This window comes from Typopeltis vanoorti, chromosome 17 (genome assembly GCF_054136105.1).
Source record: "Typopeltis vanoorti isolate ZY-2024b chromosome 17, IOZ_Tvanoo_1.0, whole genome shotgun sequence".
Lineage (NCBI taxonomy): Eukaryota > Metazoa > Arthropoda > Arachnida > Uropygi > Thelyphonidae > Typopeltis > Typopeltis vanoorti.
The window spans coordinates 71,737,519-71,755,307 of record NC_143565.1 but is presented as its reverse complement, the minus strand read 5'-3'; the positions used below and the strand labels follow the sequence as shown (position 1 = coordinate 71,755,307).

The 17,789-nt window shown below is 36.3% G+C and overlaps 1 protein-coding gene across 2 annotated transcripts in view; it reads left to right on the top strand.

The window, feature by feature from the left end:
• Positions 1 to 17,789, top strand: part of Oatp26F (Organic anion transporting polypeptide 26F) — a 250,080-nt gene that overhangs the window by 202,442 nt on the left and 29,849 nt on the right. For both annotated transcript variants that reach the window (XM_090407707.1, XM_090407708.1), the window contains one exon: positions 2,616 to 2,775. In XM_090407707.1, the coding sequence (XP_090263833.1) occupies positions 2,616 to 2,775 (160 nt within the window). The remainder of the gene's footprint in view (positions 1 to 2,615; positions 2,776 to 17,789) is intronic.

Below are 17,789 nucleotides of genomic sequence, written 5' to 3'. Positions count from 1 at the left end.
TAAATTAGTTGAATAACTGTCATAACAAATTTTGTATGAAAATCAGCAATGAAAAGACAAAAAGTATGAAAATAGGAGGGAACATGGAAAACATTGCATTCTGAATACAGAACAAGTAAAACATTCAGCTGGTTTGGCACAATTTTTAGTGAAGATACCAAATTAAATATGGTAACAGATAATAAAATAAGTAATCTAGTATGGTGGGGAGTCAACTGAATAAATGTATAGAGAATAAGAGAGAAATTAGCCAAATACTAAACTAGGCAGTGTTCAAACCACTTTAACTCATAGACCACCCTGTGTAACAGCAGTTGTAGTCAAGGTGTTGGAGAGATTGCTTAGGAATATAATACAAGATTGAGTTGATGGACATAGTATTCTTGATGATCAGCATGGATTTGTAAAAGGTAGGTTGTTTTAGCAAATGTGCAAATTTAATTTGCATTTTATGATAAGGTAACAAGTGTGTTAGATAAGGGAGAATCATATACAGTGATGTTATTTACAATAATGTCGCTGTATATATTAGCTAATTTAAAATAATATACAGTGATAAGACTATTACACTTTTTTTATATAATGTTCGTCAAGTAGCTTTATTTTATCGTCCTACATGTTTCGCCAATTTTTCTATCGGCATCTTCAGGGAATACAAACTAGTAAGCTATATGAAGATAACAGACTAGGTTATAACTGATGGTTCTAATATATGTTACCTTCATATAGTTTGTATTCCCTGAAGATGCCGATAGAAAAATTGGCGAAACATGTAGGACAATAAAATAAAGCTACTTGACGAACATTATATAAAAAAAGTGTAATAGTCTTATACATAATAGTCAAGAAAAAATTCCACACAATATACAGTGATATTATTGTTTGTAAATGATATATCACGTGGACTGATGGGGAATCTTCAGCTGTTTGCTGATGATGCAAAGTTGGAGAGAATTATAAGTAGCACTGCTGATGTTAATGTCCTTCAGGAAGATTTGAATAGACTTCTGACTTGGACAAAGGAGTGGGATTGTAGTTTTAATATTAATAAGTCCAAGGTGTTGCATTTTGGAGTGCAGAAATATAATTCTCAATATAGTACTATACTGATGGTGATGTACTGTAAGAAGTGGATAAGATTCAAGATTTCAGAGTGATAGTTGACAGTAGACTGAAGTTTATAGGGTATATTGCATGTATTGCAAACGCTTACTAAAGAACATCATAGGCTTTACTAAAGGGAGGAGGAGGTCATGTGTGAGTAATTTGCTCATATTTTATAAAAGTGTTATGGCTGGGTTGGATAAAGGCAATGGATTCAACTATGATATTGTTGGACTTTGCTAAGGCATTTGACAGGATGCCACATGAAAGGCTGTTGCTTAAATTAGAGGATACAGGATTGGAATATAAACTATTAAACTGCTGATGGTTAAGAGGATGGAATGAACAAATATCAGAAAGTGGTATATCAAGGGGGGGGTTTGTCAGATTTAGGGTGACCAGTGGTGTTCTCCAGGAACCGGCCCTTGGACCACTGTTGTTCAATCTATACAGATATTTAGAAGGACTTGACAGGAGATATTCTGCTGTTTGCTGATGATACATAGACAGGAGAGCACTCAGGAATGCTACTGATATGCAACACAGTATCACAGTTGGTTGCCGGATTAGCATGACTATAAATTATAAATTAAAGATACCCAGAAATTATATTCTTGGTTTAATCCTTTATCCAAGTGTAAGCAAACAAGTTTGCACCTGAACTATTTTCAGGACTAGGACAACTCATATAAAGAAGCTAATGACTTCACATCACTTGCCTTAATATCTCATAATTCAAAGCACATAATGCTATACATGTCTGTATAGCATTATACATGTCTGTATAATGCTATACATGTCTGTATAGCATTATACAGACATGTATAATGCTATGCATTGTAGGAAGGGTCACTACCTAGACCGGTTTCAACCTTTATTGAGGTCTCATCATTAGCATGAGGATTAGCATGACTGTTTTCATGCTTAAAACCCCTTCAACTTCAGTTAAAAATTTAAAACCTTACACGAAATATTCAATAACTTAAAGATTAGGAAAGGAGTCAGTTGTTAAATGTGTTCATGTATGCACACATAATATACTTACTTAATGTAAAGATAATGATATTCTTAACATATAGCATATAAATGCTGAAATTAAAACTTTGTTATACTCAATCAAATAATTAATCTTCTTTTTAGATTTTTTTTGTGTCACTTCCTGCCATGAAAGATTGTAAATTTATAGCACATCTAGTACCATGACTGTGAGTAGACCAAAAGCTAAATAATCCAGGTTATTCCACCACAGTGACCATTTAAGCCACTTAAAGCCTCTAATAAGCAGAGTGGTGGTTTCACACTCAATGATAAAATCATCTACCACCTAAAGATACAATCATCCATGCCATAGTAGGATCCAAATTTATAGCCTTTAGGCTGGAGAGTGAAAATATTCAAAGAGCTATATATGGATTTCAAGTTGAAACTACTGTAGTATTTATTAGGCAAATAATATTAATGAAATATGGGCTATTTCTGTTAATAATGTATTATTATTTTATTTTATTTAGCTCAACTCTTACTGGAAAGCCAAAGTTTGATGAACCTTGTAATACTGATTGTGAATGTTCTCCAAAACATTATGATCCTATTTGTGGTACAGACAATATTAAATATTATTCTCCATGCTTTGCTGGTTGCCACAACATTTACAGTGTGAATGGCACAAAGGTAAGAAATATAAAATGAAAACTTAGCTTACTTCAGGTGCTGGAAGTATCATGTATTGTACAGTATACACAGAGAATAAATACTGGTTTTCAAAAAGTACTTCAAGTACCGAGTGTCCCATTTTGAATATCTGCTACAAAAGCATGCTTATTTGTTGCAAAGGTTTTCAAACTTTGTGATGCAATCCATTTGGGGTGGCAAGGATGACTAAAAAATAATAAACAAAATTTTAATTTTATTTAATACTTTTAATTGTTATTATAATAACGGCTATTATAGCCTGTTTTTGTTTAGGAATGTCCCTTGTCAAGTGTCCCCTGCCCCAGTTTCCACATAAGTAAACCCTTCCCCTTCTCTCCTTCCCCCCCCACAAAATGCACCCCTAAACACAATAATATATATATATATATATATACATACATTATTATGGGGTGTGTGTTTTTCCCACGTCAAAACACATACCCCACGCTCCCTTCCTCCTTCCTTCCTTCCCCCACCCCCTCTTTATAAACAACCTTAAGCAGGATCATGAAATTGGAAGACATCCTGGAATCAAAACAAGGTATGTACAAAATTTTTCCACCTCTTTTATTCTGCTATAATTGCCTTCTATACTCACTCATAATGCCCTAAAATATATACCCCTTTTTTGAGTAATAATAGCCAATGTATTTAAAATAAGGGACACTCCTCAACAAAAACAGGCTATAATAGCCGTTATTATAATAATAGTGTTTAAGAGGAGTAGCATGGGAATTTTCCCAGAAACTATACCTAACTTTTAATTGTATTTTATTTAATATAATTAAATAATTTATTTAATTAAAAGAAATAAACTATAGTCACTCAGGGTAATAATTGAACTAGTTTTAATATTTTAATTAACTTAAGAAATTTGCGACTATAATTTGAAAAGCACTTCTATACCAATCCCCTAGAAGACAGTACTAATTTGGTATGTATTAATGAGCAAAAGGTTATTAAAAAAAAAAAAAAAAAAGTGAACACCATGTTCATTGTGCTATGTTGGATGTTACTCTAACTTTTTGTTATCCATCAGACAGTTGTTCTATCCATACCTAACTAGTTATCATTTTGATCTGTCTTAACTTAAGATACCTATTCACAGGGGTACACCAGTAGTGTCCGGTGCCTGTGTGCAAAACTTTAGTTGGTACCCCCCCCCCTTCCAATAAAAAAATCACTTTAAATAAATGTTTTTTTTAAGTATTTCCTCCTCTTTGGTGCCTTTACTATCCTGGCACCTGTATGCATTACACACATTGCACATATGGCCGGCGCACCCCTGCCTATTCAAGTACATGCTCTTGAATTTAGATCTTTCTAGAATTGTATTCCAATATTTGTGTTACTGTTACCAACTGTTTACATCATATATAATACCATAATACCATTCAGTGCATCAGGATTCTTCTACTAACATGCTAATATCTTCAACCAGACCTCTTTAGAATTTACTATTTCATGTTGATGAATATTCAAGAATCAACAACTTTAGGTTCCAAGCCTTCAGTATTAAACTAAAACTTTGCTCCTGTCCATCTGGTAAACAAGAAACATAATCATCAATCAGTCAGTCAGTGAGAATCAGAGAGGATACAGTCATTGATTGCTTTGACTGCTTGTTATTGAGTTTATAAGGAGGTTTTAGAAGCATTATTCCATACCTGGTGGGACCTAGAATTTGTATAGAATAAGGAAAAACCATTCTGATCAAAAGGATGTCTGGCATAGTCAAGAAACTGCAATATTTTTAATGCAACTTATTTCGGATGGCAAGAATGACAAGGATAAGACGACATCAATTACAAAGATAACGAGTTATTATTATCATTGTATTCTGACAAGAATAGAAATGGACAGTATGATGTTTTTCATAAGGATAGGGCAAGAAGGGAGGGAGAGTGCTATTTCTGATGATAAAATGGGAATTACATCCACACAAAGTGGAGATGAAAGGTGGAAATAGTGACAGTGGTTTTGAGGCAGTATAGTGTGAGGTGAAGATTGACGTAAAGAGATATAAATATCTAGATCTATCTATATCCTATATAAATAAATATAGTGCAAGTAAATAGCAGTATCTGACTTTAGTTAGATGTTGCTAAAGTTGACCTAAAGTCATATGTTGCTATAGGCCACACCATATGGAAGGTAGTGATGAAGATATGTATAAGCAACTTGGGTCAGTGAAGAAAGGAAGAGTGATCATTACGGATTATCTTAATTATGGTAATGTAGACTGGAATGAAGAGATAGCATTTAAATAAGGAAAACAAATGTCTTGAATTCTTGAGAGACTATCTAAGGCAGTATGTAATGGAAGGCATGCAAGAATCGAGAGTCTTGGATCTGATGTCTGTCAGTGGGATATTGCATTTTCCTCCAGCTGGTAAGAGTTATCATGAAATGATCATCTGAGTGGTAGTTTTTTTTTTTTTTTATAATTTTTATATATTTATCCCATACATGAGAGGTTGAAGAACCTATAAGCACATCATTGCCATGTGTGGAGTGCAGATGAGAACTGAAATAAAAGTTTATTGATGTTTTTTTTTAATGAGTTGCAGGTTGTAGTTATTTGGGAGCACTTCATGAGGAAGGTTGTTCCAGAGAACAACCTTCCTCATGAAGGTTGTTCTCATGGTGGGTGGAATAAAAGGGGAAAGAGAAGCAGGTTCAGTGTGTTTCAGTTTCACAGTAAAGAGATTCTGGACAGCTGCTCTTGTATTAACAAGTGTGACAGAAAGTAGAGGAATGACGGTTTACCAGTTCAATAGAGCAATGCTCACTAAAGTACCTGTAGAATAGACTAATATGCTGAAACACTGCATCTGTGAGACAGACGTTGAAGTTAATCTGTAAGAGAGGGATCATCTACGAGCTGAATTGCTCTCCTCTGGACAGTGTCAATGATTTTTAGGAAAGTTTTAAGTACACTTTCCCAAATGTGTGAGTAGTATTCCAAGCATGGATGGATTTAGGATTTGTATATAGTTAAGAGTTGGTTGGGTATATAATAGTATCTTGAACTTGAGAGTGCTTAATTTTTTGTATGCTGAGGAAGTTATTGATGTGATGTGTTTATGCCAAGAGAGACTGGAGGTAAATGTTAGTTCAAGCAGAGAAATCTGATCTTGTCTAGTGGTTTGTGTATTACTGAGGGTAAGGATAGGTGGGCTGAGATCTAATTTGAGAGAAAAAGCAAGACTGTGATTTATTATTATTATTACCACCGCAAGACCTCATGGAGTCAAAGACTCATCTGGGAGGTCCTTTTATCACACACACAGCTCATCATACCGTGCTTTAAACACATTCAAACTCTTTGCAGACACGACATTCTCAGGCAAGGCATTCCAATCATTCACAACTCTGCATTGAAAAAACCTGCTTCTCACTCCCCTATTCACACCCTCTTTATACAGTTTCCAGGGATGACCTCTTGTTCTCCCCTGATCTCCCACTATTCTCTGTAAACCTTCTCCAGCATTGATCCTATAACAACCCCTTACCAACTTGTAGGTCTCTATCATATCTCCCCTCTTCCTCCTGTCCACTAGACTCTGCAAATTACATCTTCTCAATCTTTCCTCATACTCAACATTTCAGAGGTCAGAAACTACCTTAGTCAGTCTCCTTTGGACCCTTTCCAACATCTCTTCATCCTTCTAAAAACCTGGTGACCAAATCCGGGCACAATAGTCCATGTGTGGCCTAATCAAAGCCTTATACAACGGAACAAGAATCTCCCTACTTCTACATGTCAGTGTTCTCCGCATCATTCCCAGAAGCCTTTGCGTTGTCTTCACAATTTTGGCTATATGTCCCATAAATTTCAGATCTCCTTATCCACTATCACCCCCAGATCTCTTATTTCTTCCACCTCCAACAATATATCCTCACCAGGCATCAATTCTGCATCCCATCTTTGTTTTCCAAATTTTAAAACCTTACATTTTGCAACATTGAACTCACATCCCCATTTCCATGCCCATTCACTCAATTTATTCAAGTCTTCTTGTAAGGCCACAACATCTTCTCTACTCTTCATCATCTGCAAATAACTGAATATCTCCTTTCAAATCTTCACCAATATCATTAATATACAAGTTAAACAGCAATGGCCCTAAAACAGACCCCTGAGGCACTTCACCAGTGACTTTCCTTTTCCTGGATATCACTCCCCCATACACAACTTGTTGATATCTATCAGATAGCCAGTCTCCAATCCAGTGAACTAATCTAATATTCAACCCCATCTGCTCTAGTTTGACTGTCAACTTATCACGACGTACTCTATCGAAAGCCTTTGCGAAATCCAAGTATATTACTGTGTATCTTCCTCCTCTGTCCAAGGAAGCAGTCACTTTATTGTAATAAGTAAGTGGATTACTAAAACATGACCTCCCTTTAGCAAATCCATGCTGTCCATCAAATATAATACCATTGTTATCAACCCAACTCTGGATCCTAGTTCTCACAAGCTTCTCCAACAACTTAACGACAACACCTGACACACAGATAGGCCTATAGTTTGATGCTTGAGTTTGATCACCTCCTTTATGAAGTGGCACAATCTTGCCCTCCTTCCACTCCTTATGAACTTGACCAAGTGCAAGACTCATATTAAAAAAATATGTCAAGGCAGGTGTCAACTCCCTGTCATAATATATCACCACGCATTCTTTCAGAATACGTGGTGATATATTATCAAGTCCCACAGCCTTATTAACATCTAGTTTACTCAACTTCCCATACACCTCTTGCTCACCTACAGTCAGTCTCTCTCCTCCCCATCATCAACTGCTCTCAATTCCTCCATGAAGTCACATTCACAAGATTGAAAGATCTTTATGAACTGCTCATTAAATATCTCCACCACACATTCTGCATTAGCTGTCTTTATACCATTTTCTCCAATCAATGTCATCCTTCCATAATTATTCTTTCTTTTGCTGGCTACATATCGAAAGAATTCCTTAGGATTCTTTTTGGCTTCATTAGCCAACTGCTGTTCATACCTCTCTTTAGCTACCCTCACCAACCAAGTCACCCTCCTTACTTGGTCTTTGTAGACCACTGGAATTGGTTATTTCCACTACTCTTACGCTGCCTCCACAATGCCCTTTTTCTCTGTATCGCATGCTTAATCTCCTTATTCATCCATCTCAAACCCACCTTATTTAATCTTCTCACCCTTGGAATACATTTAGACATTACATCTACTAAACAGTTTTTGAAAATCCCCCAAGCTGCATTGATCTCTTTTCCAGCTAACTCCTCATTCCACGCTACACCCGCAAGCTGTCTCCTGAGCTCTTCATACCCCCCCCCCCTGTAGTTCCACATATACCCTTTTCTCACAGAGGTCCTTGCACTGCTGGCAACCACCCAGGTAATCACCTCATGGTCACTCTCACCAATTGGTGGATGATTTGACACCTCATTTATAATTACATCCTCTGATGAGATGACTAAATCCAAGACCCTCAATCCTCGTGTGCCCTCTGTTACATACTGTCTGAGGTAGTTATCCCTCAAAAACTCAAGAAACTCATTTTCTTTACTTCCAGTTGCTATCTCATCATTCCAGTCTATATTACCATAATTAAAATCACCCATAATGATCACCCTTTTCTTATTTACTTGGCTAATTTGATTGTACATTTCATTATCACCACCATCCACATTACCTGGTTTATAACAACATCCCACCAGGTATTTGATTCCATTCACCCCTATCTCACACCATACTGCCTTAAAACCACTGGCACTATTTCCCTCTTGCATCTCTACTTTATATGGACATAACTATTTCTCTATCATCAATAGCACTCCCCCCCCCTTTTTATCCCTTCTGTCCTCACGAAACACATTATACCCTTCCATCTCTATTCCTGTCAGGATGTCATCCTCTTCCAACCATGTCTCACTTATTCTGACAATCTTTGGGTGAACAGATGCAATTAGTGCAACCATTTCATCTGCCTTGTTTCTTTTTAAATGTGACAAGATTGTCCTCGCTGCATTGAAGAATAGTATGTAGATCAGTGTTAAAGCAATAGTTGTAGATGATCTTGTAGCTTGGGATGCCAGAATACTGCATGGCTTGTTAAATAAGTAGGATGAATGGAGAGTACTATTATCAGCAAAGCTCAAGATAGAATTAGTGTTAATTGAGAGTAGTTCATTTATGTGCAGGAGAAAGAGAGTAGGTGATAGGATAGAACCTTGAGACACTCTTGCATTGGTGGTAAAACTCAATTGTTATTTAATTTGTATATTAATGATATAGGAGTAGGTTTAACTGGAGATAAGCAAGCATTTGCAGATTATACAAAATTAGGAAGAATGATGAGGAGCCAAACAGATGTTGTGGCCTTCTAGGAGGACCTCAATAGATTGTGTTATGGACAAGCCAGTTCAGCGTTGCAAAGCGTAAGATTCTGATTTGGTAGGAATTTATAGGATGCAAAGTATACACTTGGTAGGGAAGTTTTGAAAGAGGAGGTTGAGGAGACAACAGATATGGGAGTGTAGTGGTGAGCAAAGACCTGAAGTTCAGAGGGCACATGCACAAGTTGTGAAGTCATCACATCAGATAATGGCAATGATGCAGAGGGTCTTAATGTGCAGAAATAAAGAGGTGATAGTTCCATTGTATAAGGCCTTGATCAAGCCTCATATGGATTACTGGGCACAGATTTGGTGACCTGGTTTTTATGGTAATGAAGATATATTAGAAAGGAGTCCAGAAAAGATTGAAAAGATAAGGTGGTAAGTCTTTGAAATATGAGGTATGAAGACAGATTGAGGGAACGCAATTTACAAAATCTCCTGTGAATAAGAGGAGGAGATGGGAATATGACTGAGATGTTAAAGTTGGTAAGAGATTGTTACTGGGTTAATTTGTAAGAAATCTGTCATACAATGAGAGGTGTGGAGAGATAGAACAAGATGCCATCCCTAGAAACTATATAAGAGGGATGTGGGTAAGGGAATAAGGAGCATATTCTTTGAATGGAGAGTGGAATGCATTGACTGACATTGTGGGGAAGTAATGCAGACAAGCTCAGTGAGTTTAATACTATTATTATTATTATTATTACCATATTCACAGGGCTTCCATGAGATTAGGCGTCTCACTGCAGGAGACTTTCTAGAGCAAGCCTGTGATGAGACTTGTTACCACATCTTAAAACCATTTGCCATTGCATATTCACTTGTTTCACTTGTTGGCATGTGGAAACAAACAAAATATTAAAAAAAAAAAGATATTTGTCAACTTCAGTAACTCTAAAATTCAAAACCATTTCTATATTTCACAACAGAATGCACTCCAGCTGTTCCTACTTTTAAATACCATCCATATCCTTAATCTAGATTTGTATTTGGAGCCATGGCCAAAGCAATTAAGAGCTATGAGGCCGGTGTATGTTTGTTAACTGTGTGTGTGTGTGTGTGTTCTTTTATCTGGTTTGTGGAAGGATTGAAAAGCCTGAGTTTTTGGTAAGAAAAACTCTGCCACTTGTGTATGAGACCAGATAATTCACCTTGAATTGAAAATCCCTTAAAAAGATTCTTCACATCCTAGATGGGATTCTCAATCTACAGTAGACTGTGTAGTAATTGGATGTGATGTATGAAAGTGCTAAGTCTAAAGAAAGAAAGTGAAGAGTGGTACGTCACAGGGTTCTATATGTGTGCCATTATTGCTGAACTTGTATATTAATGATGTTGGAGATGGTCTAGAGCAAGGAACATGCAACTTTTTATAGGCCTGCATACTCCCCTTATAGTAACCCACAGTAACCTCCCCACCAAAAAATTTTTCTACAGTTATTAGTTTTGTTTATGTTATTTTTAGGTGTAATTAATTAGTAAATATATAATATATAAAATCAAACATATTTATCACAAATTATACTTCCAAATCAATGTTTCCTCAATTAAAGACACAATAAACAAATAAATAATGTAGATGATAATTCTAATAAGAATTCACTAGTTTCATAAAAATTTCAATGCAAAAAAAAACAATATTTTTTTAAAATATTTACTTGTGACAAATCTTAAATTTAACAAAATATTCCTGCATCCCTTGAATGCCTTTCCCACATGCTCCCAGTTAAGCAGCCTTGGTCTACAAAATGATATTCAATTACTTGATAAGTTAGGGAGAGCAGTAAAGGATGTATTATTATTATTACATGGGCAACTCCATGAAGACCGTAGACTCATTGAGAGAAGGCCTAAACATACTCATTCATTCACCACCAAAAAAATCCAGTCTTGACAACCTGTTTAATCACACCTTGCTCAATTTCCAAGGATGACCCCTAGTTCTTCCACCACCAGACCTGTTCAGAAAAATTTATTTCCTATGTATCAGTCCTGAAAAAAACTTTCAATAAGTGGTATGTCTCAGCCATATCACTCCTTTTCCACATATCAACCAATTTCTGTAACTCACGAATCTTTAATATATCCTCATAATGTGCATTCCATAGACCTGCCACCATCTTGAGCACTCACCTCTGGATCCTCATTTTCTTTCTCATCCCCAAGAAGCCCAAGTGACCAGATCTGTGCACAGTAGTCAAGATGGGATCTTATCTAGGTCTTATAAAGAGGTACAATAACTTGCTTATCTCTGCTCATCGAGTTTATTATTCTTCACTAATAAACAATCCAGTGAGCTATTTTAGCCACTTTTGCAATAATCTCCCTAAACTTCAACTCAATATCCATTAACACCCTCAGTTTCCTGGCTTCATCAATTTCCTGAAGTGCAGTTCCATCATGGTACACAGCTGTAATCTTTTCACCCAGTGATGCATAACCTTACACTTTGCTACATTAAATTGAATTTGTTTTCTTCTGTTCCGATATTGCTAATCTGTTTAAATCATCCAAACTCTTATTATTAATATTATTATCCTCAGACCTCCATGGAGTCAAAGACTCATCATGGTAGCCCCTTTCCCTCCCCATCATGCACAGAACTCATCATACCATGCTATAAATACATTCACATTGTCTGCAGACACTATACTCTCAGGCAATGCATTCCAATCATTCACCACTCTCCATGCAAAAAAAATCTGCTTCTCACTCCTTTGCTCACACCCTCCTTATACAGCTTTCAAGGATGATCTTTTGTTCTTCCCCATCCCCACCATTCCATGAAAAACCTCTTCAATGATAATCTGATAAGAACCCTTTTCCAACTTATACATCTCTATCATAGCAACCCACTTCTTCCTATCCACTAGACTAAACTGCATCTTCTCAACCTTTCTTTGTACTCAGCATTCCAGAAACCACCTTGGTCATTTGCCTCTGGACCTTTACAATACCTCTTTATTCTTTTGAAAACCAGGTGACCAAATCTCCAAGTCAGTATCCTCTGCATCGTTGCTAGAATTCATTGTGTTGTCCTCCCAATTTTAGCAATGTGTCCTCTAAATAATAGATCCCTATCCACCATCATGCCAGATCTCTTATTTCCTCAAACATAGCCCCACCAACTGTAACTGTATATTCCATGTTTGTTTTCCAAATTTTAAAATCTTACACTTTGCAACATTGAACTGATAATCTAGTATTCATAAATCTCCCAAGTTTGTGTCATCTGCAAACAACTGAATATCCCCATTCAAACCTTTCCCAATATTATTAACATAGAGGATAAATAGCATTTAACATCATCTTCATTGACTATTGCTCTACCCAATATTGCATCATCAGCAAACTATTGAATTTTTCCTCAGATCATTTCCTATATCATTAATGTATAAAGTAAATAGTAGTTAATATGTACAGAGTCCCATGGCAATCACTGACCTTTTACTTGACTTGACTCCTGAATAAACTGTCTGGTATTTCTCCATCAACTTTCCTCTTCTGCATCCATCAACTTCGTATTCATATCCATAAGGCTGCAATTTGTTTATCAGAATTCCATGTGGTATTATTATTATTATTGGCTACTCCATGGAGTCCTTTGACTCATGCTCTGAACACCATCCTGAGCACTATCCATCATTCGTGAAGTATCCATTATAGTTTGCTTTGAACTCATTCACAGTCATGGCACCCATAACAAACTCTGACAACCTATTCCACTCATCAAGCAAAAAATCTAGTCCTAACACTCCTGCTTAGTTTCCAAGGATAGCCCCTAGTTCTCCCACTGCTAGACCTGTTCTGAAAATGTTCCTCTGTATTAATCTTGTAAGAATCCTTCAGTAATTTGTATATCTCGATCATATCATCCCTTTTCCACTTGTCACCCAATTTCTATAAGCCACAAATCTTCAACCTGTCCTCATAAGATTCACTCCATAGATCTGATACCAGTTTGGTCACTTGCTTCTGGATCCTCTCCACTTCCTATGTTTTTCAGGTGAAACATTGAGACAAATAACTGATGTTTTGCATTGAAGATAGGAACAGAATTAGCAGGAATGTGAGTCCAGATGACTTGGATAGTGAAAAAAAAAAGGAACATGGAAAGGGATTTTAAGAAATTGTCATGGGACATGAAGAATAACAGTATTGTTGGAAAGTGGTTATTGTGTTGTTATGAGAATAGTGAGTTAAGGAGACTAAAGATAATGAATAGCAAAATGGCTGAGTGTATGAGGGCATGCAGTTTGTGAATATATGTTGATGGATTGTACTCTAGTAGGTTTAATTTTGGACATTTGGAGCAGTTGTATGCTGAGAGTGCACTGAAAAAAAGTGAAAAATGAGAGTGGCTATGGATCAGAGAGAGAGAGAGAGAGCAGCTGAGAAGCGAATTGTGGGAGGGCAGGAGGAAGACAGATACAAGGGTGAGGAAGTGATTATAGTAGGACAGAATGATGGAATGCATAAGATTAAGAATGTGAGAAATATAAATGAAAACTAAAGTAAGGAACAGAGAAACAGGAGTGGTCAGGATGGGGAACGAGGTGTACAATAGCATCTAGATGGTAGGGATGCTTCAAAGAGAGTGGGATTGTTATGTTTGTATACTAATGTAAGGAATATCAGAAATAAAGGGACTGAGTATGTGGCACTGATTGAATCAATATGTCCAAAGTGAAATTTGATTATCTGAGAATAATATGCTGTCAGGAATAAAAATGAAAGGATATAGAATATTTTTGAAGGATAGGAAGGTGAAAAGAGGAGGGGATGGGAGGGTACTGTTAATGATATCAGAGAAGTTGTCCGAGCTGGGTGTAAGGTTGTTATGACCCCTAAGCTTACACTCAAGAGTCCTGCCTCTATTGACTGAATTTGAGATAATCTGTACTGAGTCTGAGGCCCTAAGCAGTAGCTTGTTTATCTTATGTGTACATCCAATCTGGGAATTGTGTCTACTAAGAGTAGGATGTTGTTATAGGCCAGGGAATGTAAAGAGCATGATTGTGAAATGTTTAGGTATATTATTTGGGCATGTAAAAGAAAGGTGATCCCAATTAGGGATTGTAATTATTGGAATGTGGAATGGAAGAAGCAGATTGTGTACGGAAACAAGAAGAACGAATTTGTTGAGTTTCTCAGGGATAACTATCTTAAGCATTGGCAGAAGCAACATGAAGTTTTAGCCTTGAATTTGATGATATCTTCACAAGATGTAGTTGTGAATGAGATATCAACACCCACTATCTGGTGAGAGTAATCATGTGCTACTGGTCAAACAGCAATGAGTTACTATTTAGATGTTTAAGTTTTTACAAGATTTTTCACTTATACCAAGGGAATTATAAAAAAAAAAAAAAGAGTAGAAGGTGTGAAGGAAAGAATGAGAGGAATATAAAGGTGTGTTAAAGAATGGTGTGAGAAGTACATTTCTTACACAGAGAGTAGTGGGTGAGTGGAATGCATTGCAAATGCTGAGGATTTAAAACTGTAGTATTGAATTACAGACCAATCACCATCTCAGGAGTAGTGGTAAAAGTATTGGAAAAGTTGGTTAAAGACAAAATTCAAGAATGGGTGGATCAGGATATGATACTCTATAGAGGCCAACATGGTTTTGTTAAAGGTAGATCCTGCCTTAGCAATCTATTAACTATCCATAATAGAATAACATCAGAGTTGGACAAAGGAACTGGCTACACAGTGGTACTTCTGGATTTTGCTAAGGCTTTTGACAGGATACCCCATAGAACACTGTTACGCAAATTGGAGCAGATGGGAATGGATATTAAATTGGTGATATGGATAGGAGAATGGCTCAGGGAGAGATACCATAAGGTGGTGTATGGAGGAGCCGAGTCCAGAATGAGGCAGGTGACCAGTGGTGTGCCTCAGGGCTCTGTGCTTGGGCCAATGTTGTTTAATTTGTATATAAATGATATAGGAAACGGCTTAAAGGGAGATATTCAGTTGTTTGCTGATGATGCAAAGTTGTGTAGTGCAATAAAAAATCAAGCTGATGTTGAAAGTTTGCAGGAGGATTTAAATAAGCTGGTAAAATGGGCAAAAGAAAATGGATGTCAGTTCAATGTGGAAAAGTGTAAAGTCTTGCATTTTGGGATTAAAAGATTACCAGCTGTGTACTACATAGATGGAAAGGTACTCCAAGAGATTGATGAGGCTAGGGACTTAGGGGTATTGGTAGATAAGGAGATGAAGTTCAGAGGACACATTGCTAAGGTGTCCAAGATTGCACATAGGATTACTTGGTTGTTGAGGAACACACTGACATCCAGAGATAAAGAGGTTATTATTCCCCTTTATAAAGCATTGATACTTCCACATTTGGATTACTGTGCTCAGGTCTGGTCACCTGGATTCCTTGGAGATGAGGAGGCTGTGGAGAGGGTTCAGAGAAGAGTGACCAAGTTGGTGAGTGATATAAAAAATGCTCCCTACATTGATAGATTGAGAGCTTGTGGATTGCAGAGATTGGCTGATAGGCGAAGAAGAGGGGATATGATAGAAACATTCAAATTACTAAAAGGTTTTTATAGGATTGATGCAGGGGAAATGTTTCAGCTGTGTGATAGTGATGGAAGAACAAGAGGTCATCTCTGGAAATTAAAGAAGAGTGTGGTTAACAAAGGTGTCAGAACAAGGTTTTTTGCCTGGAGGGTGGTGAATGAGTGGAATTCATTGCCTGACTTTGTTGTGAGCTCTTCATCTGTAAATGAATTCAAGAAGAGATATGACAGATATTGTTTTGCTAGTTTGGGTCTCCCGCGATGAGTCTACTGACTCCATGGAGATACCCGTAATAATAATAATAATAATAATAATAATAATTTAAGGTTCATAATAATAAAACCTATAATAATTATTTTTTTTGTTGAGTTGAGAATTAATTAGCTAAGTATTGATATGTACTTAGCACAGCATTTGTGCCTCCCAAAATGATTTCATGATAGTGAGTCACATGATCAGAGAAGCAGTGATGGGGGAGCACAATGTATGTGTTATAGTTATCCCTTGTTGCATCTGTATGCAACAAAGGATAACTATACAATTTTTGCAAAATTACCTTAATAAAGTTGAAAAAATGGCCAGCACATTGTCATTCACACCACTGCCGTATCACATATATTACTTGTATTTTGGTTTTTATTGTTTCACTTTTTTTCATAATTCATAACTTTTGATTGTTTGTCTTTTAATTCATTTCATTTATTGATTTCATTCCTGCCATTTCATATTTCTATGCATACTTATTAATCCTATTCTTCCATATTTTTTTCTAATCTCATACTATTTTTGGCAAAATTTTAAACTCAGTACTGCATGTTGAAATCATTCCTACCTCCAAGATATCTTAGGATATGTTTGATTTTGTACTCTTTATAATACATATTATATGTCATACATAATAGTCTTTCACTTATTTTCCATCTGGTAAATCTTATTTATCAAATGGAAAACCATAGTATTCTGGATTTGTATCTTGAACAGCCTTGCACACAAGGATCTAGATGAGAAATAAGAATTTAAACTGGAATAGAGAAAAAAGGTTTGTATACCTATAAAAATTGTTTTGGTGATGCATTTGGTGTAAATGTTTAGATCAGCAGATTAAGTGGGCTTCCTACAATGAGTATGCTGATTCCATAGAGGTGAAAAAGAACTGAAGCTCAAAAGTGGCTGTGTGAATAGTCCTTTTTGGGAGGGAGAGAGAGAGAGACAGAGTCAACATCAAGTTGCAATCTGACTGACAAATGACATCTACAATATACTTAGAATGATTACTGGTGAGAAAGAGCATATGTAAGTTCAGGAAATGGCTAGGATTATCCAGAACTTCTTCTGGTAAATGGGCAACAATTTGTATCAGATCATCAATGATAGCAAATGCTTCAAGATCTCTCATTGTTGAAACTATGAAAAAAAAAAAAAAAGGCTATAGCTAAAGTTGAACATTAAAAATCTCCGAGGAAGGTTGCTTTACCGTTAAGAAAGCTGGATTGGACAATTTTTTTATTTACAAAAAGTAACTCAAAAGTTCAGAATATTGGTGGTGTTAGGAAAGTGATGTAGACAACAAATAATGAATGTAATAGAATATGGTTAAGAGATTTTATCATTATTTGTTACCTCTAAGGAATCACTGTGGGAGCATGCTCTGCTCTACACAACACAAGCCACTGTCTGCACTACCACTTAATCCTCAATTAAGTGATAGTGTACACAATGGCACTATCTGCAATGCCATCAAGTTATACTTGATGCTTCCATATGAAATTGGAAAAACCCTTGCTGCTTCCACATGAAATTGGCTAACCTATATTTTCTATATTTGGCTATAACATATTCCATATGTTATAGCCAAATATAGAAAAAAAAACTTTCAGTAAAGTTTTGAAATTTTACCAGAGAGCTTATGAGAATATAACATTTGACAACAGAGTTGTCTTGGCTTTCACTACCGAAAAGATATCTTCTCTGCCCAGGAGCCCTCATGTTCACCTTTTATTAATGTTTAAGTTTCACTGACCTGACAGCTGTTTTAAACTTGGTTCTCA